Source organism: Natator depressus, chromosome 3 (assembly GCF_965152275.1).
Source record: "Natator depressus isolate rNatDep1 chromosome 3, rNatDep2.hap1, whole genome shotgun sequence".
Lineage (NCBI taxonomy): Eukaryota > Metazoa > Chordata > Testudines > Cheloniidae > Natator > Natator depressus.
This window is the reverse complement of record NC_134236.1, coordinates 205,830,289-205,851,613: the sequence shown is the minus strand read 5'-3', so window position 1 is coordinate 205,851,613 and position 21,325 is coordinate 205,830,289. Positions and strand designations below refer to the sequence as shown.

Below are 21,325 nucleotides of genomic sequence, written 5' to 3'. Positions count from 1 at the left end.
TTTCCTTCTAAACAATTTTTTTTCTGTTGTATTGTACGCTGTTAAACGGGGGAGGGGGAAGGAAACACTTAAGTGCATTCCTTATGAAATGTTCTAATGTGGTGTATTAGAGGAACAAAAAAAAGGTTGATCCATCCAGAAAACAGACACTTATTTGCCCCAAATTTGTCACTTATGTGAAGAGCCCATGACTCACATCTCACTAGGCCTCAGTTCCCCATCTGTAAAATGGGGATAATATTCCTTCCTGTCTTCCATCTTTTGCTGCTGTAGGCCCCACATGCCCCTTCCTCCTCCAAGCCTGTCCCGGGCATGCCCCCTACACCAAAGCTTGCAAGAGTGTCCTCAGAAGGTGGCTTTGCACCTGTCTTCCTCAAAACCCATGCTGGAGGAATCCATCCTAGCCAGAACAGGTGGCTTTTAGGGACCCTTGATGCTGTTCCAGCCCCTTTAAAGGGAGTGACTTAGACTTAAAGGGCTAGAATTAACCATTCTGATCATTTACTGTGCACCTCCTGCACAACCCAAGACTCTAGAATTTTACCCAGTGATTTCATCAAGTCAAATAACTTGTGGCTGACAAAGTGTTCAGAAGATAAGAGAAATCTAACAAGAGCAGGCACGTTTAAAATGTACAATTGCGTTGTTTTCATGTGCCAATTAACCTATTTATGATTATTCATTATAATTAGCTGTCTTGTAGGGACATGGCTGCTGTTTAATATAAAGGATTCTTTAAAAGTTTAGTCTTAATGAGATGGAAAATGCTAATACTTGAAGTGCCCTTCATCTGACGATCTCAAAGCACTTGGCAAGCATCTGATTGCACTCAAGGGATCATGCAGCAAAACCATTGTTTAACAGCTAAGAAGGTGGCTGTTCTGCACCCTAAAATTAAGGATAACACATGCAGGCACTTCTCTTCGGGCCTAATCCAAAACCCAGTGAAATCAATGGGAGTCTTTCTGTCTACTGCAATGAGTTTGGCTCAGGCCCCCAGTTAGGTTCAACATGGAACTCCGACAGGGGGCGCTCTACCACTATTTTTCAGTCTCTGAAAGGACGCTTGCAAGAGGGTCTGTTTCCATCAAGCAAGATACAGGAGAAGCACCAGTCTATCCATTTTTGTTTAAATAGTGTTAATCACATCCCGGTTCTCCACACTTATTCCCCAAAGGTCTCATCTGGCCTCACTCACCAGGGGACACAGTAGCTTGGCTTTTGTATTGTTATCTTTTAGTTGAAAAATAACTATAGACTTTTAAAAAGCCAGAAGAAAAGCATCTAATTTTGCAGAACAAAAATTTACATTAATATTTTTATTATCAGAATATCCATTTCCTCGCTTGAATCAGAGGGGTGGCTGATATTTTTTTTTTCTGACGCCTTTTAAAATTTAATTTACTGTGTGGCTTGTTTAGCAAAGTCTATCCCCCTGTTTGTATGAATCGTTTGATGAGTACCTGCGATTAAATGAAAACCCCCTCGGGCATGCTTTATTAGCATGTTATATTATTACTAACCTTCATCGTTAGAGCTAGAAGTGTTTGTCTTATTGGGGGGGGGGAGGACCATACTTCCCCATTCATTTTGAAGGTGATAGATAGATAGATAGATAGATAGATAGATAGATAGATAGAGTGTATGAGGATAGATAGATAGATAGAGAAAGTTGTACATGAAAAAAATGGATGCACTGGCGTAGTCCCCTATTTCGTATGGCAGAATTTTGTCAGACAAGACTCGAGTCACTTTCTCTCTTGACAGTGATAACTGCGGCATTCTGGTGGAGGAGAGCTGTCTGCGGGGTATTAGCAACGAAATAGTCAAGATGCATTCCACTTCACAGAGCCGCTGTTTTCTATGGCATGAGAAAGACCCGTTAAATCCCTGATGAACCAACACTGTTAAATAAACTTGACTTCGTTTAATATCTCAAGCAGCTAAGGTTCCCTCTAGAATACACGCATGTTGCACCATTTGCTCGGATACTGACGCAGGAAGAGCAAGCAGGTCGCTGTGTGGCTTTTGGAAATAATGGGTGCTTATTTCTATCTATCTATCTATCCCCATAAACCCATCTATCTATCTATCTATCATTAGATTTGAAATGAACACACAATCAGCAGCCGTAGCGGGAGAGACTGGAAGAATTGGTACAGAGCAGATTACAGAGCATCCCCTTTCCTTTCCACTCTGTTGTGTGCTGGCCAGGAGTGTAGATAGTTCCGAGGTCGAAGTCTTGGGATTTTCTGTCTAGTTTCCTGATGTCTTAGGAGGGGTGTGGGGTTTTTTTGTTTTTTGAAATTCTGACCTTGCTGCTAGTGTCACAGTTTGAGCGCCAAGGGGGGCTGGGGGGGGGGGTTAGAGGCTGCTCGGGGGCTGTGGTAGAAAATCCCAGGTCCTTACCAGCGATTCCCTGGTTTATTTCGGCCGGCTACTCTCACCTTCCCCCTTGTTTGTTTTAGTTACGAAATGTTGTAGGCGTCCCGGCTGTGGCTGGGTAACCTTGGGACTGGCTGTTCTCTCACAGACAAATGGGTGATCCCGAGTCCTTTAGCGCCTCGATAAAAAAAAAAAAAAAAAAAGCCCAGGAAGCCCGGGGCACGGCTTGGACACCGAGGTAAATGCCGCGTAACAGCCCAGCGCCTCCCGCGACTTCGCTCCGGCTCCCACTCGCAACCAGGGCGCTCCGCGGGGACCGGCGCCGGGCGGGGTAAAGGTGTGTGCCCAGCTCCTTCTAGCCAGGGCAGGGCTTTGCAACTGTGCTGCCGAGCCGCCCCGGCCAGCACCGAGAGCCCCGGAGAAATGAATCCGGACTCGATAAACCCGCCCGGAGCCCGGCGGGCGGCAAACCAGTGCCCCCCCAGCCCGGCGGCACCCAAGCAGGGGGAGGCCCCGCTCCCTCCCCAGCTGCAGTCACAAGCGCAGGGACCCCCGTCCTGCAGCGCCTGCCCCCCCCCAGCCTGGCTGCCAGGCCCGCCAGATGACAAGACACCGGCCAATAAAGACGGGTCCAGCTGCCACCCTCGCTCCTTCTCTGGCTCGCTCCCCCTGGGTCAGGATTTGTCCCCCTCCGCCTGCCGCGCAGCTCGGGGCAGGTGTGTGCGAGAGGGGGGCCCAGGCTCCCGCCTAGGTGGGAGCTGATTATTCAAATAGGCTGCCCGGGGTCTGGGGATTGGAGGCTGGCGGGGGCGCCCGGCGCGATCTCACTCAGCCCCCAGCGTCACGGGAGCACTTGTCCTCCGCCTCCCCCCTTTTCCCACCGCGCCTCTGGGCTGCAAAAAAAAAAAAAAAAAAAGACAAAAAAGAAAAACAACAAACCCACCCAAGCAGCAGCAGGAGCAAGGCGGGCGGGGGCGGGGGCTGGGGCGGGGGGGGGGGAGAAAAAACCAGCCACCCCAGCCCTGCAGCAGCCACTTCGCCCCCTCCCCCTCCGCCCGGCTCAGGCAGAGAGGGAGTGAGACGCAGAGGGGAGGGAGGGCTGGGGGGTGGTTTTTTTTTTTTTTTTTTTTTTTTTTTTTTGGGGTTGTTCTCTCTCCTGTCGTCGGTTGTTGTGGCTGTTAAATTTTAAACGGCCATGCACTCTGCTTCCAGTATGCTGGGAGCCGTGAAAATGGAAGGCCACGAGCACTCGGACTGGAGCAGCTACTACGCGGAACCCGAGGTAGGGACCACTTCTTCCTCCAGCCTGCGTGGGTGTGAGTGAGTGTGCGAGTCCCGGTCCCCCGCGCCCTGCCCATCCCACACCCCCTTCCCGTCCCCCGGCCGCCGCCCGGGCTCCCCTCCTCGGGCGAAAACAGGGCGCGGGGTGGGGACGCCGCCGTGTTAGCCTTGAGATAATATTAACTCGGTGATCAAATATTGACTCGCGGCGCCTCCAAATCCTCTGCCCTGGGCTGCGCCGCGCCAGCCTGACAAAGTTGTGTTTGGCATGGGGCTGCCTGCTGGGGGGGGGGGGGAGAAAACGGGGGGGCGGGCACGGCAGAAGGGGGGAAACGTTTAGGGCTGGAAATGTGGGTTTGGAGGCGGGGGGGGGAGCGGGGAGAGCGACTCGCGGGGCGGCGGGGAGTCCCTTCCGCGCCGTCTCGGGTGGGGCCCCCCGCGCCTGTTCCCTTCCCACGTCGTTCGCCCTGCGGGACCCGCGCCCCCCCTCCAGACCGCAGGCTGGTTTTTGCTGATCGATGGGTCCGGCGGCCAGCGGGGTTTGTAACCACTGAACGCACGCACACGCAGCCCGGGGCAGTCGCATCCCCCCCTCCACGTCCCTCGCCCCGGGTCCCAACCGGGGGCGACCGCTGCCCCTTCCCGGCGCTCTTGGGTGGGAGCAGCCCCCTTCCCCTACCCCCTGAGTGTTGCTTTTTCGGACCCGGCTCAACCAGCGACCCGGCGGAGAGCAGCTTGCCCCGGCAGCCGCGTCCTACGCACCCCCGGGCGCTGCGGGGTGGCTTGCGGGGCGCCCCCGCGCCCGCAGCCCCATTGCTAGAGCAGCCTAGGGGTGGCAGGCACTGCATGGCAGCCGACGTTAATCACCCCCCTCCCCTCCGCTCTCCCCCCTTCTCCTTGCAGAGCTATTCCTCCGTGAGCAGCATGAACGCGGGCCTGGGCATGAACAGCTACATGGGCATGTCGGCCATGAGCAGCGGCCCGGCCAGCATGAGCGGGGCCGGCTCCATGAACATGTCCTACGCCAGCACCGGGATGAGCCCGTCCTTGGCCGGCATGTCTCCCGGCCCGGGGGCCATGGCCGGCATGGGCAGCGCCATGGGGGCCCACCTGAGCCCCAGCATGAGCCCCATGGGCGCCCAGGCCGGCTCCATGAACGCCCTGGCCCCCTACCCCAGCATGAACTCCGTGAGCCCCATGTACGGCCAAGGCAACCTCAGCCGCTCGCGGGACCCCAAGACCTACCGGCGGAGTTACACCCACGCCAAGCCCCCCTACTCCTACATCTCGCTCATCACCATGGCCATCCAGCAGTCGCCCAACAAGATGCTGACGCTGAGCGAGATCTACCAGTGGATCATGGACCTGTTCCCCTTCTACCGGCAGAACCAGCAGCGCTGGCAGAATTCCATCCGCCACTCGCTCTCCTTCAACGACTGCTTCCTCAAGGTGCCCCGCTCCCCGGACAAGCCCGGCAAGGGCTCCTTCTGGACCCTGCACCCGGACTCGGGCAACATGTTCGAGAACGGCTGCTACCTGCGCCGCCAGAAGCGCTTCAAGTGCGAGAAGAGCAAGGAAGGGGGGGGAGGAGGAGGGGGAGGTGGAGGAGGAGGGGGGGGGAAGAAGCAGCCCCCCCAGCAGCCCCCCCAGCCGCCCCAACCCGGGGAAGGAGGCTCCTCCGACGGCTCGGCGGGTGGGCCCGAGTCCCCCCACCCCGGCGCCTCGCCCTGCCGCGAGCACAAGCGGGCCCTGGCCGAGCTCAAAGGGACCCCCCCGCAGCAGGCCCCTTCGCCGGCCCAGCACCTGCTCGCCCCCCACCACCTGGCCCACGAGGCCCACCTCAAGCCCGAGCACCACTACGCCTTCAACCACCCCTTCTCCATCAACAACCTGATGTCCTCCTCCGAGCAGCCGCCGCCCCCACACCACCATCACCCCCACCATCACCCCCACCACCACAAAATGGACCTCAAGGCCTACGAACAGGTGATGCACTACTCCGGCTACGGCTCCCCCATGCCCGGCAGCCTGGCCATGGGCCCGGTCACGAACAAAAGTGGCTTAGAAGCCTCCCCGCTGGCCGGAGACACCTCTTATTACCAAGGTGTGTATTCCCGGCCCATCATGAACTCTTCCTAAAGCTCCCCTGCCAAGCCCAGCCGGCCCCGGGGGCTGGATGCTGGAGCAAGCTGGTGATGTCCTTGGCTCAAGCTGTTGTGTTTATTTGTGTTCCAAGCCTCCCAACCCCATCCTCAAAGGACACATTTCCACCCACCCAGCCCGATCCAAAGTCCAATGGGCTGTGGGATCAGGCCCCGGAATTGCCCCGGCCTCTTTAAGCACCGATTTCAGTCGGGGATATTTGGTTTCTTTGGTCGGTTTGTTGGGGGGGGGGGGATTTGATTTCATGGGCAGCGAGGGTGGGGTAACCTTTTTTGTTGCAGGGAGTTATAAATATATCTATTTTTTTTTCTGTGCGTGTGTGTGAAAGTGACGGAAAACTTATTCAGTGTGAAACAATGCTAGTTTTGAAACCGAGGACCAAAAGTCTTGTCACGTTGTAAAAAGAGAGAGGAAAAAAATCACAAAAAAGGAGAGAAAAAAAAAAGAGAAAATTTCACAAAAAAAAAAAAAAAAAAAAAAAAAGAAGACGACGACGACAGGGTAGATTGTTGTAATTGATACAAACGTTTGATGTTACCGGGAGAGTAAACTACTTGGATCTGATTAATTTATCGTTTCTGTATGCTTTATTTATGGCTTATAAATGTGAATTCTGGGCCCAAAGAGCCAGAGTTTCACACAAATATATTAAAGTGTTACTGGCGTTTTTTCCCCCTGAATCTTTTTCTTCGGATTTTCCGATTTTTTTCCCACTGGGGGGGGGGGGGAGGGGAAACACTGACAGGGAAAATGGAAAACAAATTGGTTCCATGTATTCAATAATTTAAAAAGATATCTACGTAGTCCTGTATCTCTGTGTGTATTTATTCTCTCTGTACAGTTTACCTTCATGTAGAGTGGGAAAATACATATGGAATAGAATGTAAGATAAGGTATGTTATATAAGATCGATAATAGATACACACAGGAAAAATATAAGCTATATCTCTACACTTACATCCACGAAAGGAGTATATCTATACTACGCATCGAGTAAAAGATATATATAAATACTTACATATTATATAAAATACACACATCAGAGAAGTATACCACTTCTACCATAGCCCTATGTGCATCTTGGATATTTTTTCATGATTAACTGAAAAATTTTACAGGCTACACGGATTTGTCCCGAGTTGTAGTCACTCCAGGTCTAACCAAAAGGAACATTTGATATTACCCGGGCTCGGATTTCGCTCTTCAAACAAGCCAGCAAGAAAACACAAAAGGCGTCGTTCCTAATAAACCCGCATTTGCCTTGGGCTCCTTCCAGCCATTATAGATCACGTTAGTCTTATAAATCAGGAATTTACAGATGATTACTGAAAGCCACCCCTTTCCTCATTTCCCCTCCACACAACCCTCCCCCCAGCTAGTTACGGAGACGGTTCAAAGACCCGGAATTCCATCTGAAAGGCAGGAGCCGTGTAAAACACACCGGGTCGGTCTCTATGGCGCCAGGTGACACGCTGCAGACTGTCCTTGATGTCATGAACTTTGGAGTTTGCAGAAACCTTGAAAGGGATCAATTGAGCTAAGGGCGGCCGGGAGCTACCTTAACTCCTTGAGTTGCCCGAATAGCCGGGCGCACAACGGCTCTAAGAAGCTAGAGGGGCGGCTGGAGGAAGGTGGATGAGCCTAAATTCTGGGCAAGATGCGATTTAGGGGACTAGTACCTGACCCAAATATAATCAACTTCTTCGCCTTGACTGAGCGCCAGCAGCCCAAAGTTCGGAGTGACCCTGAACACTGTCCCCTTCCTGGAACAGGCCTGGCCGTGTGCACACAATGTTACAATCCCGCCCTCGGTTTACTCACTGGGGGCCACTTTGGGGAGAAAAGGGAGGGTCTGTGTGCCCTAGAATGGGAATTTTTTTCACACCCATCAGTATAACCGCAGGGCTCGCACCCCCCTCCCCCGCCCCCCGAGAAATCACTGGGACTTTACCCGTGACTTCGATATCTGCAGGATTGGGCCCGAGTTTGTTGGGACAAAATACTTTCCCTTTATCACACTAAAACTGAAGAAGACCCTGAATGTGCCGCTAACATATATTCCACATATGGATCCATTAAGGTGAAAAAAAAGGGGGGGGGGGAGGTGTAATCTGTACTAAACGTTGTAAAGCTGTTTTCAGCATATTACAGACATTTGAAAAGGTTTTCATTCTTCCTGTTAATTGTGCATAGACAGAACTGTCAGGAATAATGAAAATGTTAATATGGATGGATCATAATGAAAACAGTTTGATAGCTACATAGCCACACGCTGCAATTCACAGTAGCCGTGTATGTGTGCACTGTATCATTTCCCACCTTTAATCCCTGTACGAACCAATGGAGATAGTGAACCAATTTAATATGTGAAAATGTATTCACTATCATGGTGCCTCACATGTTTAAGTAGTGAAAATACAGTGGGTTTCATGTCTGGCATATTTTGTGGGGGGAAATTGTCCCCAAACATCTGTTGTTTACCTGTCCAGCAGTCTATATGTTTCTTCACAGATTTCAGCTATTAGAGGGAAAATAACGTTCAAATAGGGTAGATTTGCTTTTTTCATATCCAGAAATATCCATGCACACATGGAAGGTTTACCAAATCATATGACAGGTTTTCGAGGAAAGTAATCGACGTTGCATTGAAAAAACTCCACTGTCTAATTGTTGATTTGTTACATATCAATAGATAGATAGATCCGTGGATCTGATTACGATATAATTAGTGTTTGTGTGAGTACTGTTATGTCTGTGTCTAGACACGCATCACTACAGGTCCGGATAAAGAATGACATTGTGTAGGGAATAAATCACATTGTGTAGGGAATAAATCATACATAATACACACACTGGTGGTCACTTGGGTTTCAGAGAGAGTAGAATCAAATGACCTACACGGTTGCTTTTACAAACCAAGAACGAGGTGCTATTTTTAAAACCAGCTTCTGGTGCTTTGAACCCCGCAAACATTTCGCCCTGAAAGCAAGTCCGCTGCCTGATTAAAACACATCCCGGAGCTGAAACGGTTTTTCACGCACCACATTCCCCCCGTTTCCCAGCCACTTGTTGTTTTCCCACGCGTTTCAGGAGTAATAGATCTGCTGCCCAAAATAACATTCAAATCCTTCTTAAAATTCGGCATTGTTCAGGGAAAGAGAAGGAAGGCGGGGGTGGAAAAAAAAAAAACCCTCCAAAAACAAAACAAAACTAGGATCCAGCCAGAAATCTGTCCGTCTCCACACTGCAAGGACACACACGTTGTGAACCAAAGCATAAAATGTGTTTCATTATCACATAAAAGGCTCCCGTAGGGAAGGAGAATAGAAGCAGGGAATGAGGCTGATTTGGGAACAATGCCGCGGGGCTGCGATGCTCTAACCTGTTATGTTCTGTATCGCATGCCCATTGTGAAATGGTAGTTTTAAACTACTTAGCGTCTCTCACTCCGCTGATCCCAACCGATAAGATACACTTCTGTCCGCATACACAAAAAGGATGTCATTTGGATGCCTGCTTTAGAAGCAGATCCTTTATGTGTTGCCTTGTTCGCTTCGCTCCCTTTCCCCATGGATCGTGCACACACCCAGGGTGGAAAAAAACACCAACAAACAACCTCTCCCCTCGGTATATTTAGTTCCTCGCCACACCAAGCTCTTGCTGCTCCTGCTGGTTTAAGTAACCGTGATCGGTGAATAAACAAAAGTCACTAAACAACCAAAAAAAAAAAAATCTAGATCCAAATTCCAGGAGGGTAAACTTTCAACACCACGTCATACTTCAGCAAATTTACACAGATATTAGAGTGCGTCCCTTTCCGGTTTTTTTCTCCTTTTGAGCCATTGTGCTTAACTGAATTTTATAAAGCTGATCGATATCTTGGTAAAATATTCATTTTTAAACTAGCGGGCAGTGAAATCTTTGCTTTGTGCGAAAGTCAACAGTCGCACAATTTGAGCTCCAATAAATGCAGCGATGTTGCGCGGGGCTGCCTAATGCTGGATTGTCATCGCCATGTGCAGCTCCAGGGGCGGCAGGTAGGTGATTTCCATCACTTTTTTTTTTAATTCCAATCTCCAGCTTCCCCATTTCTACCCCCCCCCCAAATTAAAACCAAGCGAGGTAAAGAGGGGGGCGATCCTGGGGAATCGAACAGGGCTTTTGCCATCTCTAATTTCTTGGATTAAAGTGGAGGAGGTTGAAACAGGGAATGCCCCACGGGTAATGATCTTGGGAGGGTTGCTTTTTGTTAAGTAGTAGTTGATTAAAAAATTTAAATTTAAATGTTTAAATTAAATTAAAAGGAAAACCTCCCTACTGGGGGAGAGGGTGGGGGAGAGAGTAGGAGGTAGTGAAAACCCGAACCTGCACAGGGGTCTTTCTGGAGCTCAGTTTATGGACAGTTCATTACAAGAAACTGATTTCTCAGGGACTAACCCGCTGAAACTCCACGAGTCTCGCTCGCATTTCCTTTGCGAGTTCTTTCCCGGAAAGCAGTAGCCAGGTCCTTCCGAGACAAGCCGGCTTGTATGGCATTCGCCGGAGTTTCCTAGCACTTGTAACTGTTTTCATATCGATTCACTTCGCTTTTTCCTGCTGATTGATCTAAAACATGCTCTTTTGTTCTTGTCCGGACGCACCCACTGGTTTAATGCACATCCAAGGTATTTGAATCCTCCCTCCCCCGACCCACACACTAGGATGTGTTACCCTAAACACACGTGTACTGAATGAAAGCTTCACAGAGAAAACCATAGCATCCAATTCCACGGGAATGCCTGAAGCCTGCCCGTTTATGAAAACTTCAGGCAAAGCACAGCCGAGAAATGCCTGTACAGAACTGACCCTTGCGCTCAGCTCACTTTCAATGAGCGGTGGTGAATTTAAAGGAATTCGTGGTAGGCAGGCGTGCATACATCACTTTACTAGAGTTTACCATATATGAAAAGGCAAAGGAGATTCTAAAAATGTTTAACTTATTCTCATTCTCAGGACATGCAAATAATCCATATCCACTGAATTAACCTGACAGAGGATAGCGGAAAGATCGATTTTAACCGGCATGAGGGGTGACTCCTCCAAAAAAAACCAACACAAAACAGCAGAACTGACCACATTAAAAATCGCATTCGCAAGTGTCACTCTTTAAAGCGGTGTCTGAGCTGTCCCTAGCAGCCCAAGTGCTCAGAGCTTGCAGAAAAGGGCTTCCAGTTCGCTAGTATATGTCTTTTCTCTCCCGAGCGTAAATAGGAAGGATTATTATTAAAAATCGGGGCGCAGAGAAAAGCAGGATTCGGGGATCTCTTTATCCCCTTGCGAGCGGGTTCCAGGCGGTGCGCGTTTGCAAGCGGTGTCTGCGGGCGCGATCTGACTTTGGCAAACGGATTTCATTTCATGCCGAAGCAAGATGGGTGGGAAATTGAACGCGGCTTACACGGGGTATTCGGTCACTTTGCACAACAGATCGCCTCTACAAAGGGGCCAGTGTGATCTCGTTCTGAAAATGGCCCAGGGGCGGTGGTGGGAGCCCGGGATTTTTCTCTAACCCACCTCCCACGTGAGATGGCAAAATTAACAAATTCCACGCGAAAAGGGAGGCGAACGGGCCAGTCGCTTCTGATTCCCCCTCGCTCTGACTGATGTGACAGGTTATATTGGCCCAACAAGATGAGATCTGGGCAGGACGCACAGAGAGGCTAATGGTTTTTAAATAATTAATAACCTCCCCGTTCCACGCGTAATACTGCCCCTCGGATTCCTCAATTACTTGTCATTAAATGAGTGTCTATCCACGTACTTCACTTGGGATCCTTTGATGGGAGCGGAGGGGGGAAGGGAATGTGTGTGTGTGTGTGTGTGTGTGTGTGTATGGGGGGGGGGGGGACGGAAATTAACCTCAAGTCAAGCCCACTCCAGGACTGAATTAAATAGGGAATGGCCTTTGTGATACTGGTTCACAGCTAGGCGGTCCCTTAATGCAACGGTACTTTGGAAAGAAAGCTAGCGTTTTAAAGAGATCTAATCTGCCAAATGGCCAATTTACGCGCCTGATCTTTATCGTGTCGATGCTCTCCCCCACTTCGGCCAGTTTTTTTTTTTTTTTTTTTTTTGGTTTAATACGACACAAATAAATACATCCTCGCTTCGCGCCGCGTAGGAAAAGGGACGCGGAGAACGGCGGGGTTACAGCGCTCAGAGCCTGGGGCCTTTCGAGGCGCCCATCAGCTGCTCCCGAAGGGGGCCAAGCAGCCTGTGAGCTAGTGGGGTCCTGCGGTGGGGTCAATGTGAGAGCCCAGTTACCTCGAGAAAGCAGCCGGCCCAGCCTCCTTGTCGGGTGAGAAAGAACGGGCTAATTGGGCCCCTCCCCGCAATTAAGACAGGTTTCCACCAGCACAGCCCAGAGCTACCTTTCCAAAGTGGGGCGCACGCGGATGCACCGAATTCACAGAGGACTTGACAAGACACCTCCGATGCAGCCTCCCCCTTTCATTTCTTCTAGCAAAAAGAATGGACTCCCCCCCCCCCCCGCAAAAAAAACAAAACAAAAACAAAACTGGATTGCCAATGTGCAAGGTTACTCTGATCAATCAAAGGGGAGAAGGCACTTTTCACCCGCCTCTCTCCCTGCCCGACACCCCCCCCCCCCTTCTCACAAGAAGAAGAGAAGAATAAGAGGAGCAGGGTTTCAAATGTCACAGCGCAGGCCCCGGATGCCTCTAGCTGGAGGACATCACAGGCCGAGGCGTCTGCAGAGCCATGGCAACCCCAGGCTAGTGCAACCTTTTCCTTTAACTTTTTGTAACTCGGTTTAATGACACGGCTTGCCAGGCCCTGCCTGGTTTGCATATTCCAGCGAACAAAATCAGAGGCCTTCCGCAGCCCCCACCTCCCCCAAACTGTGTTCCCGCCGGAGGAACGGACACCAGAGAGATGTGACTCTGTTTGACCCGCTAGCTAACGTTAATTTCTACCCAGCCTTCCAATCCTGGGACTGGTTCTACCCCAGGGTCATGGTGGGGGTTTTTTTTGTGGGGGGGGGGGAGGGAGAGGGGGAAGAAAAGTACAGGATCCATCCGATCAAACTTAATTGCTTTCGTGGAATCTAAAGTCCGTTCAGCTAATCGAGCCCAAAGGACCTAGGTTGCATTAAAACTTGTCTGAAGATGCAAAGTCAATTCCTCCAATCGTTACAGTTAGATTAAAGGCAAAAATCGAGGGCTGTAACGCTGGTAAACCAGCTGGCTGCGGTGCAGCTTGGTTGCCTAGTAATCAAAGTATTCAAATGCCCCTGCTATGAAAAGGCAGTTTAAAGTTTAATAATGACTTTCTCCAGCGACCACAGCTAGCTCTCTGCGGCCGAAACCATCCCAGGGGATACAATTCGCTAAAATCACGGCTCCGTGTATTTAAACGTGTCTATTGATGAAAAGCCAGTTTAAGTTTAATCAGGAGTTTCACTATCCCACAGTTGAAATCGAAGGCCCCAAATATCTGAAGCTCTCCGTGTATTTAACTTGTCTATTTAACAAATGAAAAGCCAGTTTAATAGTGAGTTTCACTATTCACAGTTAAGATCTGAGGCCAAAAATCATCTAATTGTGTACAGAGCTTTTTTTTTTCTTTTTTTTCTTATTTCCCGTAAAAAAAAAAAAAGCCACTTCTTTAATTGTTTGAGCCTGGTAATGACATGCAGAGATGGTCTCAAAAGACACCAGACATCAAAGCACAAAGAAGATGACATATCCAGCAGTTTGATAAGAAAGTCACACTTCCAACTTTTAAAGAGAACTGCCTGGCTCTCAGCTCTGTACCTATTGTGGCAAACTTTCCCAAAGTGTATCGCCCTCTAAACAGCCCGGGAAACGACCCCGCCAGGCCTTTTATAATTCTATGCAAAAAATGCATTTATTGATAATCTGAAAAAACCTTGGGGGTGAGATGAGGCTAATTATTGCCGGGCTAACAAGGAGCGGAACACCCAAGTAGAAGTTGAGCCGGTCTCCTGGGAGACTGATGGGGACCGATTTTACAAGCTGTAATTCTGCTTTAGACTATTGCAGGCTAAAGTCAGTTCACATTCGCCTCTTTCTTCTAGAAATATTCCTAATCCGATATTGCGGTGGGGAGAAGCTCGCTTCTCTTCCATGGGATATTGATCCATAAAACCCAGGTATGGGAGAGAGTGGAAACAAAACCCTCAAAGTTTACTACCTAGGCAGTGTATAACCTTCAGATAAGTAAATATTAAACAGCATGCCATTGGATGATTTATAGGCGGCTGCCCTGTTATTTACTTGACAGATTCCTCTCCAATAGAGCTAAAAATGGTTTCTGGAAAAGGAGTACTCAATTTCTATTTGGGCATATTTTCAAGAGCGGCTTTGCATTTTGCTTTCCTTGGTGCGTGATAATACTCATGAACTAGTCAAGGCAACCGAAATAGTTTGTTGTAGACAACTTTCGGAAAACGATTCATCCGGAGAAAAATGGTACCCGATTGCATTCGAATCGTACGTGTGAACTTTCGATTCCAAGTCATTTTGCAATGTGGGAGGATGTGAGTTGAAATAAGCACAGAAAACATTGCTAGGTTTGATTTTGTTCTGGAGATAAGGAGAAGAGACCCTTTTAAAGGAGAAATTTCGTTAGAATGCCGGTAAAAGCGTAAGACAGCTCAGGAAATAAACTTCCAATGAATATGGGGAAGGAAGAATATTTAAGAAGTTATCATCTTAAATGCTGAGTTTCGGTCTTTCGTTCGCTACAGATGATTTATCCATCAAAATATTAATGAATCTTACTGCACTGGAAAAACCTTTGTTTTCAATCATAATTTTAAAATACAGGGATTTAAACCTAACATCCTTGATAATAATCTGAGTTAAAACCGTTTCTAAATTCATATAAAACACAGGAGAGATTTTTCAACCACAGTTTTGCTGAGTTCAGCATTAATCTCCAGTGATCCCTCAAAGACAACACACGCATAGGACTAGAAAATCTTAAATGTAAAATCGTCACACGATTTTACATGCTGCCACCGATTCTAACGGCGAAATCTTCCTTGGTCTCAATGCAGGCTTCTGCCGAAGTAGAAAAGAGATGGTCCGAAGCTTGCTGCTTCTGATGGCAATTACATTAAAACAACCTGAAAACCCCTGTTGCTTTGGGAACGAGCATGACATGAAACCCGAAGGGTGAGCACAGCGGGTATTCGGTTGTGTTTAAAATGAATGACTTAACCGTTGGTCGCTTCAGCTTTTGAGCAAGCAAGAATAGGATACCGGACTAAATTAGTTTTCATGTTTTGTTCTGTTCACACCGCATTTCATAGTGTCCTTCCTCAGCTTATCTGCAATCCCGTTTCTATGTGTTAAAGGCCTCCTAGATCTTCCTGCAAGGATGAGCAACCCTTACACCGAATTCTATTCTCGGCTCAGCCACCGACTTCCCCTGTGACCCCCAGGTTGCCTCAGTTTCCCCCTTCTATAAAATGGAGCTAACGAGTTGGCTCTTCTTCTTTCGAGTGCTTTGAGATCTAGGGCTGAAAAGCGCCTGTCTCAAAGATCAGTGAACTCGGCAGGACTCTCCCAATTTTCTTCAGTGGCCTCTGGATCAGGCCCTAAAGAATTCAGACGAAGATTTGGGAGGTTAGAAAGGCCTGTCCGCATTCATGACATTATTTGTAAGTACCTCCAATGCTGTATATTTACATACTATTCCCCTCCCTTCCCCGATCGGGAACAAAAATCTGGGGGCTCCTTTTGATCCCTGTGCTCCCTGGTTCCTGAATCGGTAGGCTGGGAATGATGCGGTGCTGTCACGAGGTAAAGATCCGCTTTATAACAGTGACTCGAACTTGGCCACCCGCTTATACGCAAAGCAGAAGCGCTCCAGCTGGCTATGCTGCGGCTGACCGCCCCCGGGTCCCAGACCTAACGCCGCGCTTTGCAACACACCGTCTGCTTCGGGCTGGAAGTTCTCGGGGGTGGGAGAGGCGGACCCGGGTTGTGATCGGAAAGGGCTGCTGGGCAACGCTGGGGGTCTTTAGCCCTTTCTTGCTACCGTCCATCTATCCCGGCGCTATTTTGCGTAGCCAAGGGAAGCCTCGGCCATCAAAACTAGCCTTAAAAAACCCGCTCCCTCGCCCATAAACCGCACTTATTTTCCAGCGCTTTACTGATTGATTTGCAGGGTTGCTTTTTATTAATTATTATGATGATTTTGGGTGGAATTGAAAATACCGTAGATGAAAAAAATCACGCAGCCGAATGGCTCCAGCTGGGGAACATCTGGCGGGGCATGGAGAGCGCATTGGCGGTGTAAGGGGGGAGTGTGTGAGTGGGGAGGGGGAGCTTTTTGCCTTAGATCTGAAAATCTGGCGCTGCGGAGCCATTCCTTTTTGGTGGATCCTTGCGCCAGGGAATGATGGAAACAGGAACCCGTAGGCTGCTTTAATAAGCGATGGGAGAGGTGTCTCCCTCTGAACGCTGCCTGGCCTTCACCTGGAAGACTCGCTGAATAAGGGCTGCGCCATTAACCGCCTTGCAAACCAGGAGAGGCTTTGCGCGTGGATCTGGCTGTCAGACCTAGGGGCTCCCCAGCTTCCGAGATCAAACGCAAATCCGCGGGTGGCCGCGGCTCTTCAACCTCCTCCTGCAGCCTCAGAAACTCCCCGGGACCTCAAAGCGCCCAGGAGCGCTATGTATGCAGCGAGGGCAAGCCAACCGGGGTCTTCCCACGGCCAGATGCTGGTGTTCCCGCAAGAGGAAGACACTAGACCAACACATGGCCTCGGTGTCATTCAAGATGTCAGCCAGGGCCGCAGTGAAGAGGGGAACCCATTGAAACCATTGATCGCTTTAGATCAGGAAAGGTTTCAGAGTAGCAGCCCTGTTAGTCTGTATTCGCAAAAAGAAAAGCAGGACTTGTGGCACCTTAGAGACTAACCAATTTATTTGAGCATAAGCTTTCGTGAGCTACAGCTCACTTCATCGGATGCATAAAGTGGAAAATACAGGGAGGAGATTTATATACACACAGACCATGAAAAATCAGGAAAGTGTCGCTTAATAGGGGGCTTCCCTTCCGAAAGGTTTCTGGAGGTTTGGCAATAAATACATTCTTGTCATTGAGTTTAGTATTTCCCCCATCAGATCCCCCAGAAGGGCCAGCGGTACATTTCTGGCCAGGAAACCCAAAGTAACAGCTGCACCTCGTTCAGAATGTACCCCCGAAACACCAGCCTGTCCCCACTACCCTCAGCGTGACCGAAAGCTTTTGAAGTTGAAACTCTTAAGTCAGGAGGGGAATGGCTAGGTATAGATTTTGTGCTGGCCCTTCAGAAGTCCTAGCCACTCCAAAGGAAGGAGCTAGAGGGGAAACAGCTTCACGCCCTGTAATGCTCATCAGTCCTGCAAATAAGCACCAGGGAACAACGACTTCTTCGCCCAGCGCTTCTCCTCTGGCTCAGGACAACTGCGCTGCTGTCAATTAGCCCCTGCACCACTCTTTGTCGTTTTCTACTCAGGGGCAGGCAAATTAAAGCGCCTCTCCACAGCCGCAGATCATGCCCCAGATCCTTCCCTATCTCCTGCGCCATCGAGCCCTTGGAAGGAGTTTATCTCAGGTGCCTACCCTGCAGTTATCAGCATGCCAGACTCATTTAGAGAGCCCAGCTCGGTAACTGGAGACAAGGGTCCATTGATTGTCTGAAGCGGTGTTTAGATTCTGCCCTTCCTTTGTCAACAACTAAAAGTAACCTGCCCTTGTCCCCCTCTCCATCCCATTGAATGGCGGCCTCTCTCACTTTCAGCCTGTCCTGGGTTTCTGGGCATGCACCTGTGTCTCGTTTGCTTGCTGAAATACATTGAAAAGGGCCCAAGAACAAAGCAGCAGGTCTGATGAGGGAGAGGGGAGGGGGACCGGCACCGACGGATTTTTGGAAAGACACGTGAACAGCGGAGGCAATCGAGGTTGCTGTGGCTTTTGCTTTTACGACCCCCTCAGGTGTCCCTCCAGCTGGTTTGCAGAGCGATGCTAAATTCAGGAGGTCTAGCCGTTTTCCCCAGGACGTCCTTCTCTACCCCACTAATCAACTGCCCCCCAAACGCGGAGAACCAGCTGCTGGCCAGGCGTAAATACGCGCAGCTCTTCCGCTTGACATTTTGCCCAAGGACGATTGTTCATAGACGGTGATTCCTCACTGACGACCTCTCATCTAAGTCCCCAGCACCTGCCTAACTGAAAAGATCACATTAGCATGAAAGTTGCCGGCAACATTTTCTGCTTTACGCACTTTGGGGAGACACATGCATTTATCTATGCCCGGGCACGCGGGGAAAACCCCGGAACGAATATTGAAGCCGTGAGGGGGACATAAGGGTGCCCCCAGTTTTTGCAAGAGACAGACAATCCTGAAATCAGACAGGAGCTTTGTCTTAAAGAAAAGCTCCCCCGCCCCCATCGCCGGTGGAATGAGTGCCAAAAATCGAAACAATCGCCCCAGCAAGAGGAAAACTTTCCCCCAGGGCAGAAACCGACACTTTTACCGGTGGAAATCAGGAGAGGAGCTCAATCCAAGTGAGGACATGTGGGCTACCGTCTAGTTTTAAATAGAAGGGAATTAAGCTGAGATAGATTTCCTATCCATTAATCACATGCATGCCGTGCCTGCATATCAGAAAGTGGTTCCTCATCCCACTCTTCTCTTGTGAAGAATACATACCGATGGCCAGAATTATTTTCCTTATGATCGATACTTGCAGCAATAATCAATGATGAGTGATTAATAAAGCCACCAGGGATTGAGTAGTTTTTATATCTCAGTCACTGCCGCCCAAAAAGCAGGGAACTGTGACAGAATATAGGTAAAGTGTTCGTTATGATTCACTTCTTATGTTCTTTTGGATAAACTTTCTTTTTACGGGAATGACGCTTCAAAGACAGTTGCAATGTACTTTCCCTGTCCAACAAATTCTCTTTGCAATGGGTGGGTTTGCTGGGGAGTTTTACTGGGAAATACGGGGCCGATCCTGCTTCCAAGAAATGTCTATGGCCGAACTTCGAGGGGAACGCAGGATCACATTATTCGCCACGCTTGTCATCCCTTCTGGAGTTAAAACTGAGCCATGAAATGTCCTAGCTCCTGGCTTTGGTTTCTGACTACTTTCATTTACCCCCCCTAAAGACCCCGGTAGCGTAGCTCCCAGGTTCGCCGAGCCTTGGGATAGAAACCAGTTCAAAATAGGGTTTCACTCCGCAGCATTCCGGACCTGACACAGACCAGCCGTGCAGAGAGCGCCAGCCAGCCAGCAGTAGGAACGGACAGCGGTCAGCAGAGTTTAGTTCACAAAGGGCCGGGCACAGGTGTCAATTAGGAATCCATCCAGACCTAATGTTGGTCTTTACTCCCACTGATCAAGGAGAAAAACGGGAGTTAGCCCATCAGGTTATTGTTTAATCTGATAGACCGTCCTGCGGATCGACTCTCCTGCCAGGACATCAGGGCGTATGAAGGATTGTCCGCGCCCCGTCGTTGTTTAGGGCTTTTTGGACAGGTGCTTTCGAGGCGGGCCTGTGTGTACTTCTAGTCAGCTACAGCGCCGGGCTTCCCCTGGCTTCACATAACAAAACAACAACAAAACCCCCAAATCAACCAACCAACCAAAGCCAGGACTGCGGGAACCTGCAAACCGGGACTATAAAACAGAGACCAAAACACTGAAGCAGACCCCATCTCTGTCTCTCTCTCTGGCTATGTGCACAGGCGGAAAGAAACTAATCTGTGCGCATAGATATCCCAATGCACGTGCCTGTTTTGTACAGCTCGGGCACACACACGCTCCTGTATCAAGTCCGTTTCTGTGAAGCTGTCCGAACTTTAAATGTGTCTGGACAGACAGGCGGGTCGGTGTGGAAGGAACGGATCCAGCCCAGAATCCTGCGCTGGGACCCGCGAGCCCTATTGTTCCAGCAGATCCTGTTGCAGGATACGGGACCTTACTAATGTAGGGACTGATCCTGCCCCACTGAAGTCCATGGGCGCTTTACCATTGACTTCAACGGGGTGAGGCTCGAGTCCCTGAATTCATTGCCGGAGTCCGTAGCCCAGGACTGGATGCAATCTGGGGGCAGTAAGACCGCGTTTGATCTTTGCTCAGTTATACTCTGTGTGTGTTTGTGTGTGTGTGTGTGTTTGTGCGCGTTCAGAGCAACTCCAACCCCAGGGATCGGCAAAGGAACGGTCAAAAAAAAGTGATCAAAATCTCATTAGGAAGCCCCATAAAAAGCCCGCATAAGCGTCCCTCCGTGCACAAACGGAGGACCATGCAATTCAGATACGCTCCGTCTTGCAAAACTATTTCAGGCGGAGGCTGCTGATAGCACCCGGGTAATGCCTTTTGCTGGAAACGTGATTTTAAATAAGCATATCTCCGCTTGCTCATTACAGCCGGGCGGAGGGCGGCATGACGTGGCACTGTATTTACCGGTGTAGCCAAGCATGAAATTGAATGTTCAAAAAGTTTTTTAGAAAATGCAAATCGGATTAACACAGAAGCAGGCGTGTGTCTGATTTACAAGCACCAGCTGACCTGGGAGAATTTGCTCCGAGAGAGAAATGGAAAGGAGATCGGGGACCCAACCCGATCTCCTTTTAAATCGCTCTTTATTTTTCCACGCGAACTATTCTTTCCCCCCATAGCATCTCATCCTCATGCCAGCAAGCACTTTGGAGAACGTGGGATCGTGCCAAAGTTAGCCACAAAAGCCCAGACCGGCTCAGCAATTCTTATGGCTGGCCAGGAACACTTCACCCCCCAGAATCACATGGGGGGGGGGGAGCCTTCCCCATGTGGAGTTAATTAAACCCCACCCATCTAGTCTGGCTCTGGAAAGCTGCCCTGACAGGATAGTGCAGTAAACCCACTCGCTGCCTCGGAAACAGCTGTCAGATTTAGTCTGTTAACTGCACACAAAGTGTTAACAACGATGTTGTCTCTTGCCGCACACAAAAGTTTGTTCAGGTAGATCCTCCACGGATCCCGCACACCCAATTCGCTGGGGGGATCCCCCCGTTTCGTCCTCTGACTGCAATTGCAGCTGCTGGTGAAGGAGGGCAACAACTGGTTTTCCCCGTTGCCCTTCATTGGACAATGACCCACAGGACAGGAGTTACCAGAGCAATGGGGTTTTCTGGACAAAAAACTTTGCTAGCCAAATTCGGATGGCAAAGTAAAATCGTAGGGAAGACAGAAGGGAACCAGTGGGCGCATCCTAAAACAATAATCTGGCAAGGATTAGGAAATGCCCGGTTTGGAAATAGTATCTAGCAAAGTCCAATACAGCCTGGATTGGTTTCATTAATACAGAATGACTGATTGCCTTTCCCTAAAGGATCTAGCCAGAGCCCACAATGTCTCCAGAACTTCTTTGCCACAGACTAACCAGGTCTTTCTGTCTTTACCACCACGGCCCTACATTAGCGCCTGATTTC

At 49.6% G+C, this 21,325-nt stretch overlaps 1 protein-coding gene across 2 annotated transcripts; it reads left to right on the top strand.

Annotated features, from left to right (window-relative positions):
- Window positions 1–2,710: 2,710 nt before the first annotated feature.
- On the top strand, window positions 2,711–6,005 carry FOXA2 (forkhead box A2). Of its 2 annotated transcripts, XM_074947203.1 has the most exons (3): window positions 2,711–2,722; window positions 3,598–3,667; window positions 4,570–6,005. In XM_074947203.1, the coding sequence occupies exons 2-3, from the start codon at window positions 3,599–3,601 to the stop codon at window positions 5,803–5,805; spliced, it is 1,305 nt and encodes a 434-aa protein (XP_074803304.1). In that variant the 5' UTR covers window positions 2,711–2,722; window position 3,598; the 3' UTR covers window positions 5,806–6,005. The 2 variants fall into 2 exon arrangements, with proteins under 2 accessions (XP_074803304.1, XP_074803303.1); XM_074947202.1 differs by lacking the exon at window positions 2,711–2,722 and having other exon boundaries at window positions 3,532–3,667.
- Window positions 6,006–21,325: the final 15,320 nt, after the last annotated feature.